The 20,808-nt window shown below is 47.8% G+C and overlaps 1 protein-coding gene across 1 annotated transcript in view; it reads right to left on the bottom strand.

Annotated features, from left to right (window-relative positions):
* The window catches only part of GCN1 (GCN1 activator of EIF2AK4), a 56,794-nt gene extending 36,249 nt beyond the window's left edge, over nt 1-20,545 (bottom strand). The window contains exons 1-16 of the mRNA XM_030860531.2: nt 20,508-20,545; nt 15,734-15,836; nt 12,318-12,381; nt 11,652-11,783; nt 11,056-11,164; nt 8,100-8,198; nt 7,875-8,009; nt 6,985-7,053; nt 6,747-6,855; nt 6,074-6,148; nt 5,693-5,821; nt 5,144-5,194; nt 4,766-4,864; nt 4,372-4,545; nt 2,508-2,660; nt 1,142-1,234 (exon numbers count right to left, since the gene is read on the bottom strand). Of these exons, the coding sequence (XP_030716391.1) occupies nt 1,142-1,234; nt 2,508-2,660; nt 4,372-4,545; nt 4,766-4,864; nt 5,144-5,194; nt 5,693-5,821; nt 6,074-6,148; nt 6,747-6,855; nt 6,985-7,053; nt 7,875-8,009; nt 8,100-8,198; nt 11,056-11,164; nt 11,652-11,783; nt 12,318-12,381; nt 15,734-15,836; nt 20,508-20,525 (1,612 nt within the window). The 5' untranslated portion in view covers nt 20,526-20,545. The remainder of the gene's footprint in view (nt 1-1,141; nt 1,235-2,507; nt 2,661-4,371; nt 4,546-4,765; nt 4,865-5,143; nt 5,195-5,692; nt 5,822-6,073; nt 6,149-6,746; nt 6,856-6,984; nt 7,054-7,874; nt 8,010-8,099; nt 8,199-11,055; nt 11,165-11,651; nt 11,784-12,317; nt 12,382-15,733; nt 15,837-20,507) is intronic.
* Nucleotides 20,546-20,808: the final 263 nt, after the last annotated feature.

Below are 20,808 nucleotides of genomic sequence, written 5' to 3'. Positions count from 1 at the left end.
GGTTTTCTCAGGGTATATGCCCAGTAGTGGGATTGCTGGGTCGTGTGGTAGTTCTATTTTTAGTTTTTTAAGCAACCTCCATATTGTTCTCCATAGGCACACGTGTATTTTGGAACAAGCAAAAGTATATTCAATATCCTGTGATAAACCATAACAGAATATGAAAAAGAATGTATATATACGTGTAACTGAATCACTTTGCTGTACAGTAGAAATTAACACATTGTAAATCCAACTATACTTCAATAAAATAATTTTTTTTAATTACTATGCAGTTCTAAAAAAGAATGAGAGTGCTCATTATATACTGACGTGAAATTATTTCCAAATCTAGACAGCACAATGCATACAGTAGGAATATTAACACTTGTGTAAAAAAGGCAGAGAACTGATACATAAGGTTATTTATTGGTATAAATATAAAATATCAAAGATACACAAGAAGCTGATAAAATTGGTTCTCCACGGCCAGGGACACTGTGTGGCTAGAGATCAAAGCAAGGGTATAACTTTCAGTGTAGACTCTCTTGGGTCTTTTTTTTTTTTTGTATTATGTGAATATATCTCCTATTCAAAAATTAGCGAAACATTTTTTAAACATCAGGAAGTGACTAACAGTTGTAGCTCATTAAGAGAATGTTGTGATTTGTCAGTCAAAAGGCTGTTCCAATCACCAATTAGCGGCAGATACTTCTAAGGCAACCTAGAATTTTAAACATACATTTAAAGATCAACTGTTCCTTCTCTGCCAAGATAGAAACCAGTAGTTCTTCTATCTCCTGGTGTGGGTGGAGCCAGCCACACTTCGCCAGAGCTTCTCAGCTGCCTCTCAGTGCACGAAAACCTCTACGACAGCACCAATTACCCAGTCAACTATAATTACACCTAATATCACAGCTCCACAACTATTAGAGTGCTGTCTCCACAAATCTCCCACTTCCCTCCCATTTCCCTAGCCTTCCACATCCCACAGGAGTACATTCATTCCCACAAAAGCTGAGCTGTTGGCCAGATCACTCTGCTCCAGGTTTTTGCTGAGCTGTCTGGTCAAAACAACAGGCAGTCAGAGAAGGATCCTCTCTGAAGACCCACCAGAGACTCAGCCCCAAACTCGACTTCAACTAAGGGGGTAGTGACTCACCATCCTCTGAAGCCATGAGCAGGAATTTGTCAGAAGTGAAAACCTGCTTCTTCTCATCCAAAATTAGCTGCCAGAAACTGCTCAGTTTGGCCTCTGCAAGAAACAAAAGGTCACTCTACCACACAGCCCCCCACATGCCAGGGCTAGTCCCCGCCATGCTGAAGCTGCGGGGGCTGGCTTTGCTGACAGACTCTCCGCTGTTGCAGCAGGCAGGAGTTCTCCCTCAGCGGGGGCGGGTCACTCCCAGGCTCACTGTCCTCCGGTTCCGAGAACTAACCGGTTCTTCTGGTGGCATTGCCTATATGAAAAGCTTTGGTGGTTCTCTGCAGCCCACAGGAGCCCAGATGAGCTGCTTCCCACCTGGAATTCCCACCTGTTCCAGGTGCCAGGCTGAACTACTTGAGGTCCACATGTGGTGCTTTCCCCGCCCTTCCCTCATTTGAACTCACGCTGGGCCAGCTAGTGAAAACCCTTCTAGCCCTCAGGGCCCTAGTTCAAATGCTCCCTCCTTCATGAAGCTTTTCCTGACACCCAACCCCTAAACTAAAAGAAATCCCTCCTTCAAAACTGCTCTTATGCCACATTTTGCCTTAAACAACAGATAACTTTTGCATATCCTCTCTCCCAGTAGAGTAAAGCAGCTTAAAATTTGCTGAAACAGGGTCATGTTCTGCCTCCCCGCCACAGAAGTAGCCCAGTGCCTTGGTATATAGTCACATGGCACACAATAATATATATGAAAAGAGCTGAACTCCATTTCTAACCACAGGAATAAGTTCAGCTATGTCCCCATGCAGAGTAGGATGTAGACTAAATAAGCACAGAATACCGTGTAGCCACAAAAAAAGGAAAGCTCTTTTTGTTGTACTGATTTTGGAATCTTTTCCAAGATGTGTTCAGTACGCAATATGGCATGTATAGTATGTCACCCAGCATGTTTCGGCAATTACACATTCATCATCTCTAGACACGAAACTGGATAATACTATCCAAGGAGGGAAACTTAGTGGCTGGAAGACAGGATGGCTAAGGGGAAGCTTTTAATGTTATACCCTATAAATGTATAACCAATTAAAAACAACGTCCCACTTATCAGCTGCAGGGATGAGCCTCAGCGTTGCACGGTGCAGCGGGAGTGCAGCCAGGGGACTCTGTCACTGTCCTCCTTTGCCATGTTGCTCCAATGCTCCAGGACAGGGGCTTGTAGATAAAATTCATCCCTGCAGGTGACAAGTGGCCCTACGACTGCCCAGTGTGGTAAGTGGCCAAGCTAATCCTGTAAAATCCTAAATATCAAGGCACTCCTCCCAAGGACTCTGAAAGAGGCCCTTGTCTGCTAGCATCCTGGACATCTCTGGACTCTTACCAGCCTGTGAGTCAGCCATCGAAAGCTTTGAGAGCAGCAAGGCAGCAGCGACCCCTTCGGTGACTACGGGAACCTGAGTGCTTTGGGAGGCTGCCTTCTCCACTGTCTGGATGAGCAAGGGCAACAAGTCCAGGGCCTGCAACAGTGTGTCACCTGTGGAGATAGGACCAGCACCTTACAGAACACCCCAATCGCAAGGAGGCAAGATTACTTGAGAAAGGAGTTATTCACCCATGTCTGAATGGTTAACACCCTTCAGTTACCTTTCAAATATCTCAAATAAGTGGAAGTAAAATCTAGGACTTAAATCAAACTCTACAACCATAAAGCTAGAGCTAGAAGGGTCCTTACTAGTCCAATAGTCCAGGTATTCACTTGATGGATAAGGAAACAGACCAAGAGAGGTGAAGTGAGTTGCCCAAGGCCACACAGCTGGTTGAGGGAGAGCCAGGGCAAACCTCAAGTTGACTAATTTCTCTCTGGGGCTCTTCTCCCACACCAGACAACCTCCAGACCCAAATCCCAAAACCAGAACCAATCTGCTGACCTATGAACTAAACTCTGTTCAAAAAAAGAAAAAGTAGAGGGCTTCCCTGGTGGCACAGTGGTTGAGAGTCCGCCTGCCGATGCAGGGGACATGGATTCGTGCCCCGGTCCGGGAAGATCCCACATGCGGCGGAGCGGCTGGGCTCGTGAGCCATGACCACTGAGCCTGAGCGTCCGGAGACTGTGCTCCGCACGGGAGAGGCCACAACAGTGAGAGGCCTGTGCACCGCGCAAAAAAAAAAAAAAAAAAAAAAAAGTAGAAACCTACTAAAACTATAGCTAAACCCACGTATGTGTGTGTGTGTATGTATGTATGTATAATTTATTTAGGCTGCACTGGGTCTTCATTGCAGTGCACAGGCTTAGTTGCAGTATGTGGGATCTTAGTTCCTCGACCAGGGATCAAATCCGGGCCCCCTGCATTGGGAGCATGGCGTCTTAACCACTGAACCACCAGGGAAGTCCCAACCCACGTTTTCTTAATTACTAAATTGGTATATAGAGTATTTCACAGTGAAACAGTATTTCATTTGGATGATGCCATGGATTTGAATCCAAGAAATGTATATTTTAAAGGTTTATTTTATGATTGTTTTTAAAGTATTAAGCAGAAGCAGCTCAAGCTAAAGAGACTAGGTTAAACCAAGACTTGGCTATTTAGAACTCAATCTAAAATCAAGTTCAATCAGTGCAGCAAAACTGCAAACTGATACACAAGTACAGACACTGTACAGAAGGGGGTCACCTCTCTAGGGGCAGCTCTGGAGTCTCCTAAACATTTTTTTAAACCCAGTCATCATAAGTTTAAACTTTAAGTGAAATATGAGCCCATCTCAGAGGTGGACATCAATATTAGAGATTTTTACTTTGGGGATCAAGCTCCTACAGATTTGAAGTTTCCCCTCGCTGTGCTTGGGAAGGAGGTAGATGCTCAGGCCCAAATGACAGGTTTGTTAGCACTGAAGCGAGGGCAGTTGTTGTTTCTAATAGGTCCAGTGTAAAGATTATATAATTTACACCTTATAAATCAGTCTTATCAGAATCATTTCTCCATGATTTCAGAAAACAGAGTGACAGGTTCTGGTTGTGGCTCCTCTCTGAATAAAGCTTTGTATTCTGAAGGTCTGATAAGGAGGAGAAGCCAGAAACTGTTGTGAAGACTGGGCTCTGATTCTAGGCTTTATGGATGACTAAGCTAGATGCTCCCAGTGGCTCAGGAGGAAATGATGCAAAAAAAGCTGGACCGAAAGGGAAAGCCTGGAACGGTGATGACGCCCTGAAGATCACCTCGATCACCTCTGTGAGGGAAGCATCTCACCTCGGAAGCAGACCAACATGCACTGCAGATAGGCGTGCCTCACTGCAGAAGTGGAGGTTTTAAGGCTGAAGGCTTTCTTGAACCATTCAGTGAGCTTCTTGGGCACTTCTGTGGAGAACCGGTTACACCAGAGAGCCAGGACAGAGGTGGCGTGCACCAAGGTGCCTTCGTGAACTAGGGCAAGAAGCAGAAGTCCAGTCAGCCCTATGTCTTAGACCCACATCACATCACTGCCAGTTGCATGCGAAAGCAAGTAGGAGTAAAGGAGAGGAAGCAGTGAGGCTTCAGGGAGAGGAAGCAGGGCCCTCAGAAGGGGTTCATGGCAGGCTCCAACTGTGAAAACCGGGGGTCAAGGATGGGTCCAGGCTGCACCCTCACCATGGTGCACAATTACCTTCTTGCTGGAGGAAGGGGATGAACAGCTCAGCCACGGTCCCACTCAGGACTTGACTGGAAGGCCCGGCCACCACGTGATGACTGACACTCCCGATCCCTGGAAGGCAGGGGATTCCCTGCTCAGCCCCTCATCAGCACAAAACTGCCAACACACCAGTCCTCCTGTCACTGCCCACCTCCCCAGCAGCCATGCCTCTCCTCTGGCCATGACTGACCCCCCACTCAATCCCCCATCAGACGTCCTGCCTTTTACGGAAGCCAGACTGGGATGTCCAAAACTGTCAGAGGTGTCAAGATCCGACGGACTCACCTTCCCTAACAGTTACGTTACACTACTACTACTACACTTCCTACTACCCGTAGAGAAATTCTGTACCTGAGAGGACGCTCATCTTCTGGGCTACAATAGTTAGTTTTCCTTCCGAGCCTGAGAGGAGAGATAGCAAAGATTCAAAATTCACATCTGCCACATTTCCCAAGGGGGTGAATAAGGTAGTCATGTGTGTGACATCAAGATACAGTTTCTGATTCCAGAAGCAGCCTTTCTATCATGTAGCTGGGCTTAACATCACATGTACTGGCTTTTTTTTTTTTCTAACTAAAGAAATAAATAACATGTTCTTGCAGAAAATGTGACAAATAGAAAAAATATAAAAGCAACATCTAAAAATCACCCATGTTCCCACTACCTAAAATATTATTAACATTTTGGTGTATTTCCCTCTATTTTTTCCCCCTATGCAAACGATAATGCCTATGCTTAAAACTGAGATCACCCCCATCCACACTGATCTGCACATGCTTCTTTCTGTTCATTCTTGACGCAAGCAAACTCAGAGCACCAAGCCCCCAACAGGTCCCGGTGCCCAAGGAATGCCAGAGGCCACACCTTGGCCATCCGCATGCCCGGGAAGGACTTGCCCACCTCCGAGGATAGCAAACAGGTGCCTGGCCAGGGCTTCCATCGCCGAGGAGTCACTGCACTGGCGGACCAGGTTCTGCAGCGCCAGCACGGCTTCATCCATCAGGCGGGGGCTGTTGGACTTCAGCTGGCCTGGACACGGAGAGCCGCAACTCAGAAGCTGCTGAGAGCTGGGTAGCCAGGCTCTCATCTTTGTCTTCCCTGCTCCCAACTCTTCAATCCTGGCTCTGTGTTCCCATTATAAAGGATCTCAGGAAAGAAACTACACAACTGTAGTTTATTTCTAAACTGAGCTGTCTCCTACCCCTTTTTGTACAATAGGGATAAGTACAACCGAAGCCCAAGGTGCCATTCCAGGGGCTGGAGAGGGGTTGGGACACTCACCAGCCAGTCCTTTCACGATGTCCAGGGCATAATGGCTGAGATCGAGAGTCACTGATGCCAACAGACTGGAGATAGCTGAGGGGGACAGAAAGCACGCATCATGCTGGCCTCCAGGGGAAATGCCCGTTTCTGCCTGACTCCCCAGCCAGTGCTCAGGCCTGCTGTGTAGACACATAGGACATGACCACTCTTCATCTCTGTATGGTCACATGGTGGTCACACCTTTGTCCCACAGCTCTGCTGTAAAGCTGTATACTGCCCCATCCCAATCAGCAAAAAACTGCCCCTCCGACATTCCACCCACACCTCTTACCAAGATAAAAAGAGACAGAGACTCAACTCTCATATCCTATGGTTTCAAGTGCCACCTCCACACCAAGGTCAAACTGTCTAGAGCAGAGGTTCTTAACCTGGTTTCCGGAAGGTTCTTAGACCTCTAAAAATGTATGCAGTATTTTAAGTGGGTATACTTTTGTGCATTCTTCCAGCAAGAGGGCCCATTACTTTCAACATACTCTCAAAAGGGTCCCTGATCTCTCTCCCAAGGGCCCAATGAGGTAAACAGTGAATACATCTCCCCCCGACCCAAGCACTTCCTGCTGCCAAGTAGTGGAGACCCGGCTTATCAGGCAACTTCATCTCCCTCCCACCATCCTGTTTGGCAGGAACCTACTTTCAAGAACATTCTCTGGACTCCTCAGTAAGGACTTCTGTATGGTGGGCAATATCAGATCCTTAAACTCCGAGTGGGACATGTATCGGAGCAGAGGGGCACAGTTATCCTACAAAGAGAAAGGGGTCAGGCACCCAGCCTTCGTGGGAACAGACCAAGAATAAAGGATGGTTCTGAATCACAGAATTTAAAATGGGATTTAGCTTGCCCAGGTGAGTAAGGGCCACCTCACACTCACCAACAGATACTTCTGAGGCTTTACTTTGCTCATCAAGATGTTCTTCACATAAAAATCCAGCAGGGCACTCTAGGGAATACAGAGACCTGGTTAGACCCTGACGTTCTGAGATCCCTCTTGTGGGACTGCTTCTAAAAAATACCAATCAGTGCCCCAAATGTCATGGTGTCAAGCATGAAGATCCCAGTGATCACTCCATTCCCCATCTAAAAGCCTTCCACAGCTTTCCATGGCTCCTAGGAGCAAGTCCAAGTCCTTGGCATGGCTCACAGGCCTACCTGCTACCCTCTTTCACCCAGACACCCACGTGCCCCTCCAACCGCACTTTGCCTCCTCTACATTCCTGCCCACATGCTGCTTTCTCTGCCCAAAATGCCCTTCCTCCCCTCTTGACCTTGTTAACGCCTATTCACCCTTTAAGTTCCTTCATCAGAGATGTGTTCCCTGACCCACAGCCTAAGACAAGTCCCAACCAGAGTATCACAGCCTCTTGCGCTTTTCCTTTGCAGCGTGTCTCACAGAGATAATGAGATGACGATTATGTCTAACGGCAGCCTCCTCAGATTCAGTCCCGCCGGGGAAGGGATCACAGCTCCCTCACGCACTGCTGCATCCCCAACACCTGGCACAGAGCTTGGCACAAGGCAGATGCTCAGTGTGGGTGAATAAATGACTGCATGAACAGGCAAATCATCATCCCGTTAACTATGGCAGGATCCATCCCAAGCCACAACTGGAGGGGAAACTTTCCAGCTCCTCAAAGTTCATATATCACCATGAAAGGCCGGGGTCTCAGGTGAGAAAACCAACAAACTTCAGATAAGGCCAGCAGCTGGGGGCCACCAGGGCAAAACAAGCTCCCCCTCCTTCCCTCCAGAGAGTCCACTTGCCTTGTGCCGATTGACCACGTCCATCTCCTTGTGTCTCGTGCAGAACTGCACCAGCAGCCCCAGCATAGCTGCATAGTTCTGGTTGGGTTCTAGGCTGAGAATGGCTGACAAGTATTGTTCCACCAGTCCCGGGTTCTGAAGAGGAACGGGTAAAGCAGGTGTATCAGACGGCAGTGGAGGTGGTAAGGAAGAAGAAATGACCGCCACCCTGCTGCCTCCTGTCACCTCTTTCCATAGTTTGGTGAGCTTCTTCACAGCACCATCCACGGCGTGCTTGTGGGAGCCGCCTAGCACCTCCAGCAGGAGCAGGCACTGCACCTCTACCTGCAGGGACAGGGAGGCTCAGGTCCGGACGTAAAATGGGAGCGGAGATCCCATGGCCCTCATAGCCTGCCCAAGACCTTCGTCAGGCCCGCCAGAACCTGAGGTCATCTCCGCCAGGCCTCTCCCACTCAATTCCAGCCAGATCCTCTTCCTTCCACCCCCTGCCCCCGCCACTTAACCCTGTCCCGGATTTACATCTGTTCACTCAAGCACTTCTTAATAAGTATTTGTTGAGCACCTACTATGAGTCAGACAATGAAAACACCTGGAGAATAAGACAGACACGGTCCTTGCTTTCATGCACCTCATAGTCCAGAGGGAGAAAAAGATACTAAACAAATAAACACACAAATGAATACATAATTCCAGGAAGGTTAAGTGCCATGTGGGAAAAGGATAAGCATTCTGTTTCATATATTTCTTCATCTGCCTTGACTATTCCTTCATTAATTCTACAAGCAATGAACGCTGATGAAGTGGCAGGCACTATGCTAGGCACTGTGGATACAGAAGTGAACACTGATATGCTGATCCTGCCTGCAGGGGGGCCCACTATCCAACCCAGAGTGAAGCACCTAATAGGTGCTCAATTAAAAAGCCTCACAGGGCTTCTCTGGTGGCGCAGTGGTTGAGAGTCCGCCTGCCGATGCAGGGGACACAGGTCCGTGCCCTGGTCCGGGAAGATCCTACATGCCGCGGAGCGGCTGGGCCCGTGAGCCATGGCCGCTGAGCCTGCACATCCGGAGCCTGTTCCCCGCAACGGGAGAGGCCACAACAGTGAGAGGCCCGCGTACCGCAAAAAAAAAAAAAAAAAAAAAGCCTCACAGAGACTGTATGTACCACGAACACCCAAGGTCACTGGTGAGCAGTGGACTGCCACCCTGAGAAAAAAGGCATGCTTAAGAAGTCTGCCAAATTCCATTTGCATGTGTACAAAATGGCAGATGTACAAAGTTATTCATGGCAACAATTTTTTATAACAAAAGACTATAACAACATAAGTGGTCATAAACAGGGAACTAGTTATATCTAAACCGTGGTACATCCACTCAAAGGATTAGTAAATAGTCATAAAGAATGAGAAACTCTATATAATACTCTGGAACAAATCTAAATCCAGTTAAGGAAAAAAACACAAGGCGAAAGAAAAAAGTTTGTATGTATGCTACCACTTGTATAAAAAGGTCTATTTAGTCATATACACAGAGAATACCTCTACTACATAAGAAACTAGTAATAGAGGGGGACCGAGATGGCTAGGGAAGGGGTGGGAAGGAAACTGGTATATCATTCTACACCTGTTGAATACTGAACCTTTTTTAAAAAATTATTATTAAAATAGCTTTTTAAGCTTGCTGATATCACATTCAGAACTATATTGCTGTTCTTTCTTCCTGGAACGTTCTAACCCATAATCTGGGCATGGTTTTTTCTTTCATATCCTTCAGGTCCCTGCTCAAATGGTACCTCCTCCAAAGGCCTTCCTCCCACCATCACCGTCCACCCACTCTCTCTATCCTCCTGCCTGCTTTTCTGCTGCACGACTCTACACCTTGTCATTTATATGTGGACCTGTTTGTGTCCACCCTCTCCCCACAACTGAAAGCTATGAGAAAGTAAGGTCCTCTCACCTGTCCCCTGTTTCAGCCTCAGCTCCTCGAACAGCACCTGACACGCAGGGGGCCCTCAACAAATACTTAAGGGACTGAATGAACTACTCCTATGTGTATAGTCAACATCAGCAATGAGCAAAGGAAAAACCCAGATTCAAGACACAGAAACCACCACCACGGTTTCAAGCTCCTGATGCATCCTGTCCCATAAACACAACTCCGGGGTTGACCCCTCCCCCTCACTAACCCACACTGACTTACCTTGGATAACGGTTATAAGAATTCATTGGAGACATGCTAGTGAGGGAGCCCATGATAAACCATCTTACAAGAAGGCCTTTTGGTAACAATGGAACCCACACTCTGAAGGTGGTTTTCCAGCATATCCACTACCTGTGAGGTTTCAGTGTTCTTATCCTTCCATCAACTGCTGATGGTCAATCTATGGTCATTCCCAGAAGTATGCTGGATAAGCTCCCAGGGATGAGGCCTCAATAAGTCTTACAAGCTGGCTGTGTCAGGCAGAGGCGCTCACTCATTTACCTGCACAGCCCTCTGTAAGTTTCTACAGCCCTTTCACACCTCTTCTGAGCCCATCTTCATGGCAACTCTTTGAGGCGGATGGGTGAGTGGTACTTTTCCCCATTTTTGCAGCAATGGGAAATGGGCTCCGAAATTAGGTATCTGGCCAAATCTCATGGCCAAGAGTCAAATCCATACCAAGATCCTCAGACTCCTTTTTTGTTAAACCGTAAGACCATCCCTCTTGCCCTCCACTAAGCATATCTAGACATTCAAAAGAATCTCCCAACCTGGCCTATTGGGCCATCTCTGGTTAGCAGACATGCTGAAAGGCAAGATAGGGAATGTGGAAGGAGCAGGCATAGAACGGGAGGAAAGAATTGGTAATTTCTGGGTTACTTGTTTTCTGCCTATCTTCCCCATTCTGGCCTGTCACGTCTTTCTCACATGCCATGAAGGCAGGGACCACGTTTCTCTTGCTCATCACTGTATTCCCAGGGCCTAGCACCATGCCTGACCCAGGAAAGCTCAAAGATATTTGATAAATAGACGAATGTTATTATGCTGCACTCATGCCCATCCACCAAAGTCACACACCTCAGGGTAACTCAAAGTGCCTGGTCACCCAGCACTAAGAGCACTGGCCAGAGAAGGTGCTTAAACATGTCCCAACTCTGTGCAAAGAGCTGACCGGCACAACTGCAAAGACCCGGGGAACCTACCAGTTTGCTCCAGATGTCTCCTTGCCGCTTGGCTCTCGAGGGAAAGACAATGCGCACCAGTAGGCAGGTCCAGGACAGGGCCAGCAAGGCAGCCGAGCCACTGCTCTTACTGAAAGGGGAGGGGAGGGGAGGGGAGGGATGAGGTCAGAGCAGCAGCCTCCATCTTGAGGACGAATGCTCACCGCAAGGCCTTGCCTGCTATGCAAGACCCTCCACTGACCTAACTGGAACTGGAAACTTGTTCCCCACAAATCATCTGTGACAACTCAGGACAAGGAGTGCCAAACTCCCACCTCTTAGCACTCACAACTATAAATCAAAAGGATGGTTTCCTCCATTCAGTGCCTAGTGGGCATTTGGTTTCTCCTTAAAATGGCCTTACTTCCACTGGTTTCCCAACCCTGTTCCTCAGGAAAGTGGTTTCTCCGCTGGGCCTGACATCTTGGCTTCTCCGTCCATACAGAAGGCAGACTGCCGGCACCCCTCAGAGTTGCAAAGGGGAAAGGGGCAGGCATGTTCACGCCTGCTCACCTGCACCGGCTTCTCACGAGTAGGACTCCACCAACCCCCAGTGGGCCACCACCTTTACCTCTTACCTGGGGACACCTGCTTTGGAGCCAATGCCTGAAGACTGCAGAGAGTGCAGAAGGTTCTTAGCAGTGGCTTCTGGCTGGGCCTCAGCCAACTGCTGGATTGCTGCCTGCAGAGCCCTGCGTGAGGCTGCATCTCTAGGAGGAGGAAAGAAGGGGAAGGTGAACATGTGGACTCGAGGCAGGGGTGGGGGGCTTAGGCCAGGCCTGGTCTTTCTCAGGAAAATTAGACTGCACTGTATTCCAGTGGGTCATAGATGATGGGATTAGGAAGTAACTGGATAAATCTACCTCATCTGAGAGTTCTGGAAGCATCTAATAAGGGCAAATGAGCCTTAAGGCTGTAAGCACAACATCTACCTTTAGGGAACACTTACTATAGGCCTCAAACTAGGCCAAGTGCTTTTACACACATGACCGGTGCCAGCATAGAGACTGAGCACTCAACGTGGCAAGCAACGTTCCAAGAACTTGACTCTTACTGATAACCACCTATGAGGTAGGTAAAAGCAACATCCCTGTTCTGCAGATGAGGAAACTGAGGCACAGAGAGGTTCAGTAACTTGCGCAGGACCCAGGCAGTCTGGCTCCAAAGCCTGGGCTCTAACCACTACCCTATACCACATTTCTGCACAAACTGCTCTGGACACTGGGCCTTTGATCGGGACTCACCTGTATCGATGCAGAGTCAAGCAGAATAATTTGCAGAGGCCTTTCACTGCTCCCTCTGGCAGATCTAAAACCAAAGATTACACAGGGGTTAATAAAATAAAATCTACTCAATAAAATCTACTTCCTGGGCATCTGCTCGAGCCAGGCATTCTGCTGACATGACTTCTGCCCACTGGACACTCCCCGGGCGTTTGAGATAGAATTCCCAACAGGAAAAAGTAATGACAAAATAGGACTCTAAAGAAACATCTAGCACGGGAAGGCTCTCGGACAAACATCTGTTAAATGAATGAAACTAAGGCAAGACAAGTGCCCTCGAAATTTAACATGCTTTCGAGTGGAGGTGCTAGAGTACAGGAAATGTTCTGCTTCTTGATCCGGGTGCTGGTTACACGGCTGTGTTTAGTTTGTGATAATTCAGCGACCTGTTCACTTATGATATGTGTACTTTTCTTTATGTACGTTCTAATAATTGGTTTTAAAACATAGGACAAAACTTAAGTACTATGAGGGATCAGAAAAGAGAAGAACACCTATAACAGAAAGGTTTCTGAAGATTTTAAGGACACAGAAGCTTGGCCTAACAGATGAGTAGGCTGTGGACAAACGGAAAGAGGGGCCTGCATGCAGAGTGGTGTTAACAACATGAGCAGAAGTGCACGGGATAAGAAGGCACAATGCCTGTGCAGGGCGCGTGAGGAGGAGGAGGAATAACAACACCCGACACTTAACCAGTGCTCATGAGGCACCAGGCCCTGCTCTAAGCATTTTATATACATTAACTCAATTCCTGTAAGGTGGGTACTGCAATTGACCTCATTTTTAAGATGAAGAAACCAAGGCATGGAAAACCAAGCACGCCAGCTGAGTGAAAGGGAAACTAGTGAAACAATAGTGCTCAATAACGGAGAGCCAACCTGTGACAGGTTCTGCATGCCAGACTGAAGCCCGCAGACAAAGAGGGGAGGGTCTGATGGGGGAAATGTACGCTGAGTGTCAGACTGACCGGCGTGGGAGGCACCGAGAGCAGGAGGCCCACAAAGGGCTTGCACAGGGCCTCACATTTCAGGCACCCGAACGATGGGGGCATGGGGAATGAAGGAGGGGCAGGCACCCAGCTCCCCCAGGGTCCTGAGCCTGGTATTGGTCCATCTGATTTGAGGCTACCTCAGTAACGGAGGAAAAGAGTGACTGGAGCCGGGAACAGGTTGTGGCTAAGAGAACAGTGGTAATAACAGCTAATAGACACTGGGCGTTGACCATAGCCAGGCACCGAGTCAAGCACCGTCCCCATGTGTTCTCATTCACTCCTCACTCCCAGGAGACAGGCTCACAGGTTAAGTAACCTGAACCGGGTCCCACAGCCTGTAAGTGGCAGAGCCATGGCTAGAACGCAGAGCCCTTCACCTCTGACTCTGCACTAGACGCCTGTGACTGGAAAGAACAGGCACAGCAGACACCGCCTCAGAGTCTCAGGCTTCAAGTACAGTGAGGCAGAACTGCGGAGAGCATCAGAGGCCTCAGGGCCAGACTGGGCTGAGCCAGGCCGACCATCCGCATCGACAGCTCTGAGGAAGACTTCAACTCCTCGCCCTGGCAGAAAACACCTTGCACCACTGCACCACCTCTGATGAACTCTCCTGGTGACCTGCTTGCTACCCTAACAAAAGGAGAGGCCAGAAGAGTTACCACTATGCAATGACTCCTCCTTAGACTCAAAATCAGGAAATTGAGAATTAACAATTTCATATGGGAGGTTAACTTCCCCCAATCAACTTGTATATCAAAGACTACTAAACATTTTACAAACGTAATTCACCCTGAATTGTAGAATTTCAGGGTGACTGAAGAGTAGAATCACCCTGAAAAGGCCCTGAGTAGTTCATAAACTTCACCCACACATGTCGAACTCCTTACTCCACAAAATGGGGAAAAGTGTAGTATTCAGCTGTTACTTAGCAGGGAGTCAGCCATTATGGTTCAGGGAGTCCAGCTAGCATCTATCACATGGCAGCCTTTTCTAACTAGAACTCTGTTCAGAAGTGACCAGAAAGACTTTTGAAGGTGCCATAACACTCATATGCTAAAGTTCTGATCCACAGGAGAATCTCTCAGAAGCTCACAAACAGCAATTTACTTAATTTACACACTACTTTAACAAGCTTGGGTATGTAACCAGGCAACAGTAGATCAGAAGCAGCGAATGAGAATGGGGGTGAGAGGGGGGTAGGAAGTAGGCTTTTTCCTAACAACAAGTGAAAGCTGACAGAAACGGAGACCCAATTCTATACCGCCATGGTTCTCAAACTGCAGCAAACACAGGAATCACCTGCGGCTTGTTAAAACACAGACTCTGGGTTCCACCTGCAGGGTTTTGGGGAATCTGAGTCTCTGGGGTGGAGCTGAGAATTTGTATCTCAAACAAGTTTTGAGGTGATGCTGATACTGCTGGTCTAGGGACCACATTCTGAGAACCAATGCTGTATAGTAAAAACACACCAAAAGGAAACTCAAAACTAATGAGCATTTATTGGTTGAAGGCACACTAGTCTTATACATGCCCCATAATTTGCAGCAAGAGCCCTCGGGTTATGGTACAGAATCAGGGTAACTACATGTGCTCAGCACTTCCCAAAATGTGGTGCCCAGACCCTGAACAGGTTTTTGGCAAAAATGAGGTTCAAGGAAACACTGGATTAAAATGTGACATCTGGGCTTCCCTGGCGGCGCAGTGGTTAAGAATCCGCCTGCCAGTGCAGGGGACAAGGGTTCGAGCCCTGGTTTGGGAAGATCCCACATGCTGTGGAGCAACTACTGAGCCTGCGCTCTAGAGCCCGCTAGCCACAACTACTGAAGACTGTGCGCCTAGAGCCCGCGCTGCGCGACAAAAGATGCCACCGCAATGAGAAGCCCACGCACCGCAACGAAAAGTAGCCCCTACTAGCCGCAACTAGAGAAAGCCCACGCGCGGCAACGATGACCCAACACAGCCAAAAATAAATAAAATAAATTAAAAAATAAAAGAAATAAAATGTGACATCTCACAAACTTACATGATCTTGGAATCCTTTACTAGCCAATCACTTGATACCATCTTGCTTGTTTTCACGGAACACTGACTGGGAAAAATGGTGCCCCCGGTCATAAAGAAAATGTTTTTCCATCCAATAAATCACTTAAGAAAGACTGCTGGTATCTTTTAGAACTATTTCCAATCAAAATGGTTAAAACTGGTAAAACGGTTTGGCGCCTAGAAGGATAAACTCTCCACCAACCCAACTGCTTCAGTGCAGATTATAACAAGCAAATACTGACAGTGAAGACAGAAGTTGCTGTGAGGGGAAAAGAAGGCCATGGTTCTAAGCAGAGAACCCCATTTAGTTTGAAATGAAATCAATGAAATGAAAAAAAAATACCTTTTCCAGCAATACATTTCCCCAGCTCACTGAGGATCTCTCTCCGTTCCTTCACACTGGCTGTTGTCACCTTCCCTGCAAAACGCTTTAGTGTCTCAGAAACCTGTGAAGACCAAGCCCACAGAGAAAAATTTCAGCAGTCAAACTACAAAACATTGCCCGGGCGGGGGGGGGGGGCGGAAACAGAGAGAGCGAGCAAGCTGTGGGAGGTGCAGAACTCAGTGAAGCTCTCTCTAACCAAAGGTTTCTCAACCTCCACACTCCTGACTTTGGGGGCTGCCTTTATACATCGTAGGATTTTGAGCAGCGTTTCTGGCCTCTACCCAATGGACACCAGTAGCAGCACCCCATCCTCCCACCACAGCTGCGGCAACCCCAACTGTTTCCAGACATTGTCAAACATCTCCTGGGGGACACAATCACCCCCAGTTGAGTGAGATGTACTGCTTTTAACCCAACCAGTCAGCCACTCAGTATACCTCATTTAAACGTGGACAAAAAGAGGCAAGGTCAAAGGCAAAGACCTCAGGACAGAAAATATCCCTTCCAAACTATGCAAAATCTAGGAAGGGCCTACTAAATGCCAGGTATGTTCCCTTTATATTATCTCTTGTAAACCTCCCATAAGAAGGAGTATCCTGGCAACTCATAAACACAGTTGGCTAGCAGGTAAAAGGTCAAGAAATTGAATCCCAGCTCTGCCTCCTACCAGCTGTGGAAACTCAGTCAAATTATATCATTTCCTTGATCCTCTGATTCCCCATCTATACAGGCAACAGCACCTACCTCATGACTGTTAAACAGAGACTAAATGAGACAGTGTATGTAGAGCATTTACCTCTCATCCTGAGCACAAAATCAGCTACTACTACCAGCAAGCCTTCCAGACAGGCACCATATCCCCATTTCACAGGTGATGAAGAAACCAACTCCCAGAGAGGAAGCCACTGCTCAGACTGGACCTGTGGGCCACAGCACCTGCATTTCTGAAACTAAACCTGAAACCAACAGGTCTAAAAACTGATGCTAACAAGTCCTTAGCTTTCAACCACCATCCATGTTACCACAACTGCATCCCCTGCACAGGAACATAAGCATAAGACCTAGAAAGAGGGGCAGTTTGCAAATATTCCTGAAAATCTGGCTCCTGAACAATATTCTACAGGCTACAAAGCAGGCAGGTTGTAGATACATGAGCAGTTGAGCAGGGCATAATAAGACCCAAGTGGGTAACACCCGCCCTCTTTTTCTTTTGAGGGTATTTCACGGACAGGCCTTATTAGTAGAATAAGACTCAAGGGTGCATAGAGAGAGAAAGTAATACTGAGTTCTTCTTACAGATAAATCCCTGCTATAATTCTATTAGCAATGAATAAAATCATGTCCAAAACTGTCTTCTACACAAATTATTTGTTTTAATATTGTCTCTTGTTTTTATAGTCATTCATGTATATAATTAAAGAGTCAAAAAGTTCTGGGAGGTTTGCTCTAAAAATCAGTCGCATGCCCTCACACACAAGGACAATCTCTTTCACCAATATTGGCTGATTATTTCGGTAGTTATCGCCATATCTCTAAATAATTTGCTTGTGCTGCTACTTCTGCCTTTCTACCAAAGACCTCTCTCCCTCTTCAACCCACCAGAGACCCTCCCCATATCCCTGACACAATTCCTTTGTTTCATAATATGGGTTAGCCCAGTAATTCAGTGTTTACATTATATGCAAATGGTATTCAATTTCCATTTAATAAACTGTTTACTCTCTTGCACAGCTTTTTTAAAATTAACCCTGGAGTTACATAAAGGCTCCCAATGCCCATTCCCTCCTCACCTCAGTTTGCCTTGTTTTATCTGTTCTAATTAATAATTCAATCTCAAACTTTCTGCCACTTGTCTAAATCTCAATACATTTAGGCAGACCAGGTATTCTACCAAATTCTATTTTCCTGAAGAAGCCTCTCCCAGTGCTTTCCTACCTGCCCCAATTTGGTGGGTGATCTCCTACAGCTGGGACTCTATCACCCTGAAAATGTACTCTTTCTTGTGTTTGGGTAAAGTACATCCTCCATCTCGTGAAGTCCTTGCAAGTTTGAAAATGTTTTGGCCTCCTACCTGAAGTTTGTCTGGGTACAGAATTCTAGGTTGAAGTTTTCCTAGAATACTGAAGACCTTTCTTCACTGAGTTCTAGCTTTCATTACTGCTGGGAAACCCAACGCCATTCTGGTTCTTGATCCTTTGTCTGAGACCTGATTTTCCCCCCTGGAAGTTTCTAAGATCTTCTTTTTGTGTCCAAGGTTCTAAAATTTCACATTAATGTGCTTTGTTGTGAGTCTGTTTTCATCCATTGTACTGAGCATTTTTGATCTGAAAACACATGCTTCCGTTCGCAGAAAGTATGTTGAATTATTTTGTTGATGATTTCCGTGGATATTGGACCTCCCACACTTTTGTGTGGTCCTGTTTTACACAGAACAAGTTTTCTCCAGAGAGAAAACTTTCAGGCTTTTACCAAGATGGAGAAAGGAAGCTGGGGCTCTGACTGCATCTGAAAGGGGCTTTCAACCAATCCTCCTAACTTAGCCCCTCCCCACTCACCCTCACTTCCAGAGGTTAGCTGATACCACTAATTCCCAGCTGTCAGAGATTCTGTAAATCAGGTTGATTCTCAGCTTTCTTAACTTGGCTTAGGATTCATTTCCCTTGGGTCTGCTGAACCCTTTACCACTTATCACTTTCTAGCTTCCAAAAGTTTGCTGCTATTGTCTGCTCCCCATTCTTCCAATTCTCTTTCTTTTTTCCAACTCTTTACTAGTTTTAGTGACGCTGGAGGAGATAGCAAAAATAGATGCATATATATAATCCACCCTTTACCTAAAATTCTCACATAGCTGTTTTTCCATGCTAATATTAAATTCCTGGCTATAGTTTCTCCCCCAAAGATGAAAGAGCCTTTCAGGTTCAAGGCTCTTCTTTTTCTTAATCAGAAAATGAATGTTACCCACTTGGGATCCTGTCAGAATAAAACTGAGGAAGATCCTTCAGAGAAGTCATTTGCTGGTGAGATCAGATGCAAAGAGCTTAAATGTTCACAGGTTTCTCTCTAGAGGAGCACCGTCCAGTAGAACTTTCTGTGTTGATGGAAATGTTCTTTTGCACTGTACAATGCAGTAGTCACCAGCCACATATGGCTACCGGTGCACTGAAATGTGGCTAGTGCAACCGAATAACTAAATTTTTAATTTCATTTAATTTTAGCTAACTTAAGTAGCCGCTTGCCTATTAATTAACTAGCTACCATACTGAACAACACAGCACTGGAGAGATTTTTTTTTTTGCATTTGAGTTTTAATGTTACACAGTCAGCGTGTATCCTCCCAACACTTTTCAAAATACCCAGGAGACTATGCTTTTCTTTCCAGGATTCACTATAACAAACTTGGAACAAATTACCAGCCCCTGGGACTTCCCTGGTGGTCCAGTGAGTAAGACTACGCTCCCAGTGCAGGGGGCCCGGGTTCGTTCCCTGGTCGGGAACTAGGTCCCCACATGCGAGCCTCAACTAAGAAGTCCACATGCCGAAACTAAAACCCGGCGCCGCCTAAATAAATAAATATTTTTAAAAAAACTACCAGCCCCTCCCTTGCACAGGAAACTCGCAATTCGCATCTTTTTTTTGTTTTGTTTTGTTTGCAGTACGCGGGCCTCTCACCGTCACGGCCGCTCCCGCTGCGGAGCACAGGCTCCGGACGCGCAGGCTCAGCGGCCATGGCTCACGGCATGTAGGATCTTCCCGGACCGGGGCACGAACCCGTGTCCCCTGCATCGGCAAGCAGATTCGCAACCACTGTGCCACCAGGGAAGCCCAATTCGCATCTTTTGAATGCTCAGGTTGAGGAGTCACTCTCTGGCCTCTGGGCCTCCCTATCAAAATCAATTAATCTCCTCACCCTGATACCCAAGTAAGCCATGCTGTCCTTTAGAGACCCATTTCCTTTTCCCATAATATTGTCTTTTCACCCTAAAACACGGCTAAAAGGAGGATGGGGTGGAGGAAAAAGGTCTTCCCCAGCTCCTCCCTTAACTATGAGGCACTTCACAGGTAATAACACTCAAGGTGACAAGACTCTTCCTGAATTGTGACAGTTCTTTTATCTAACGCTGCACCTAATAACAACCATCAACATGGAGTCCTACTTTCTTTCACTGACTCCTCACAACAACCCTACACGACAGGTACTAGTTTAGCCCCATTTTATGTATGAAAAGACTGAGAATTGGCAGGGTTAAGAAACTTGCCCAGCGTCTCAGAGAAACTGAAACTGACCAAGACTCCAACTCAGATCTGTATGAATCCAAAGAATATACTATAAATCCCTGCACATAGTAGGTGCTTGAGAAATATTTGCTGAACACAGTTTAAGAGGGAGTTGGCGTTGGCCGGGGCTCACTGCTGGAGGGCTTCGGAGAAATGGAGCAGAGACTCCTTGAAAGAGGAACTTCGGCAACTCCGGAACCGGGGAGGGCCCGACGGGTTCCAGCCGCCGAGGCCGGAGTCCCTGATTCCTCGAGCCCGCGGCCGGTCCGCGCCACCCGGGCCGGGAGCCGGGACGAAGCCGGGTCCGGGAGGGACCGGCCCAAAGCGGCCCCCGGACCGCGCCCTCCGCAGCCGCCGGCCCCCGGCCCCCTACGCCAGCGGCACTAGCGGTCCTGCCCGACCGCCGCCGTCCGCGCCCCGTCGCTGGCCGCGTTGGCCTCGCAGCCGCCCTCCTCACCTGCGTGTCCGCCGCCATCCTGCCGGCGCTGACTCCGGAACCGCTTCCGGAGCGCTTCCGGGTCACAGCGCGGGCCCACACCGCAGAGCGAGGCCGGGATAGTGTTGGGGCCCGGGGCCTGGCGCCCCCGGGCGGGATGGCGGCCGCGGCAGCCTGGGCTTCGAGGCGGGAAACTGGACTGGGTACCGGGGTGAGCGCCGGGGACTATCAAGGCCTCCTCCCCAGGGCCTTTCTCAGCCCGGCCTCGTGGGAGACGGGGTTCCCTGAGGGTTTGTAACGCGTCGCGACCGCCCTGCAGACA

This window comes from Globicephala melas, chromosome 13, assembly GCF_963455315.2.
Source record: "Globicephala melas chromosome 13, mGloMel1.2, whole genome shotgun sequence".
Taxonomy (NCBI): Eukaryota; Metazoa; Chordata; class Mammalia; order Artiodactyla; family Delphinidae; genus Globicephala; species Globicephala melas.
This window is presented reverse-complemented; position numbering and strand designations above follow the sequence as displayed.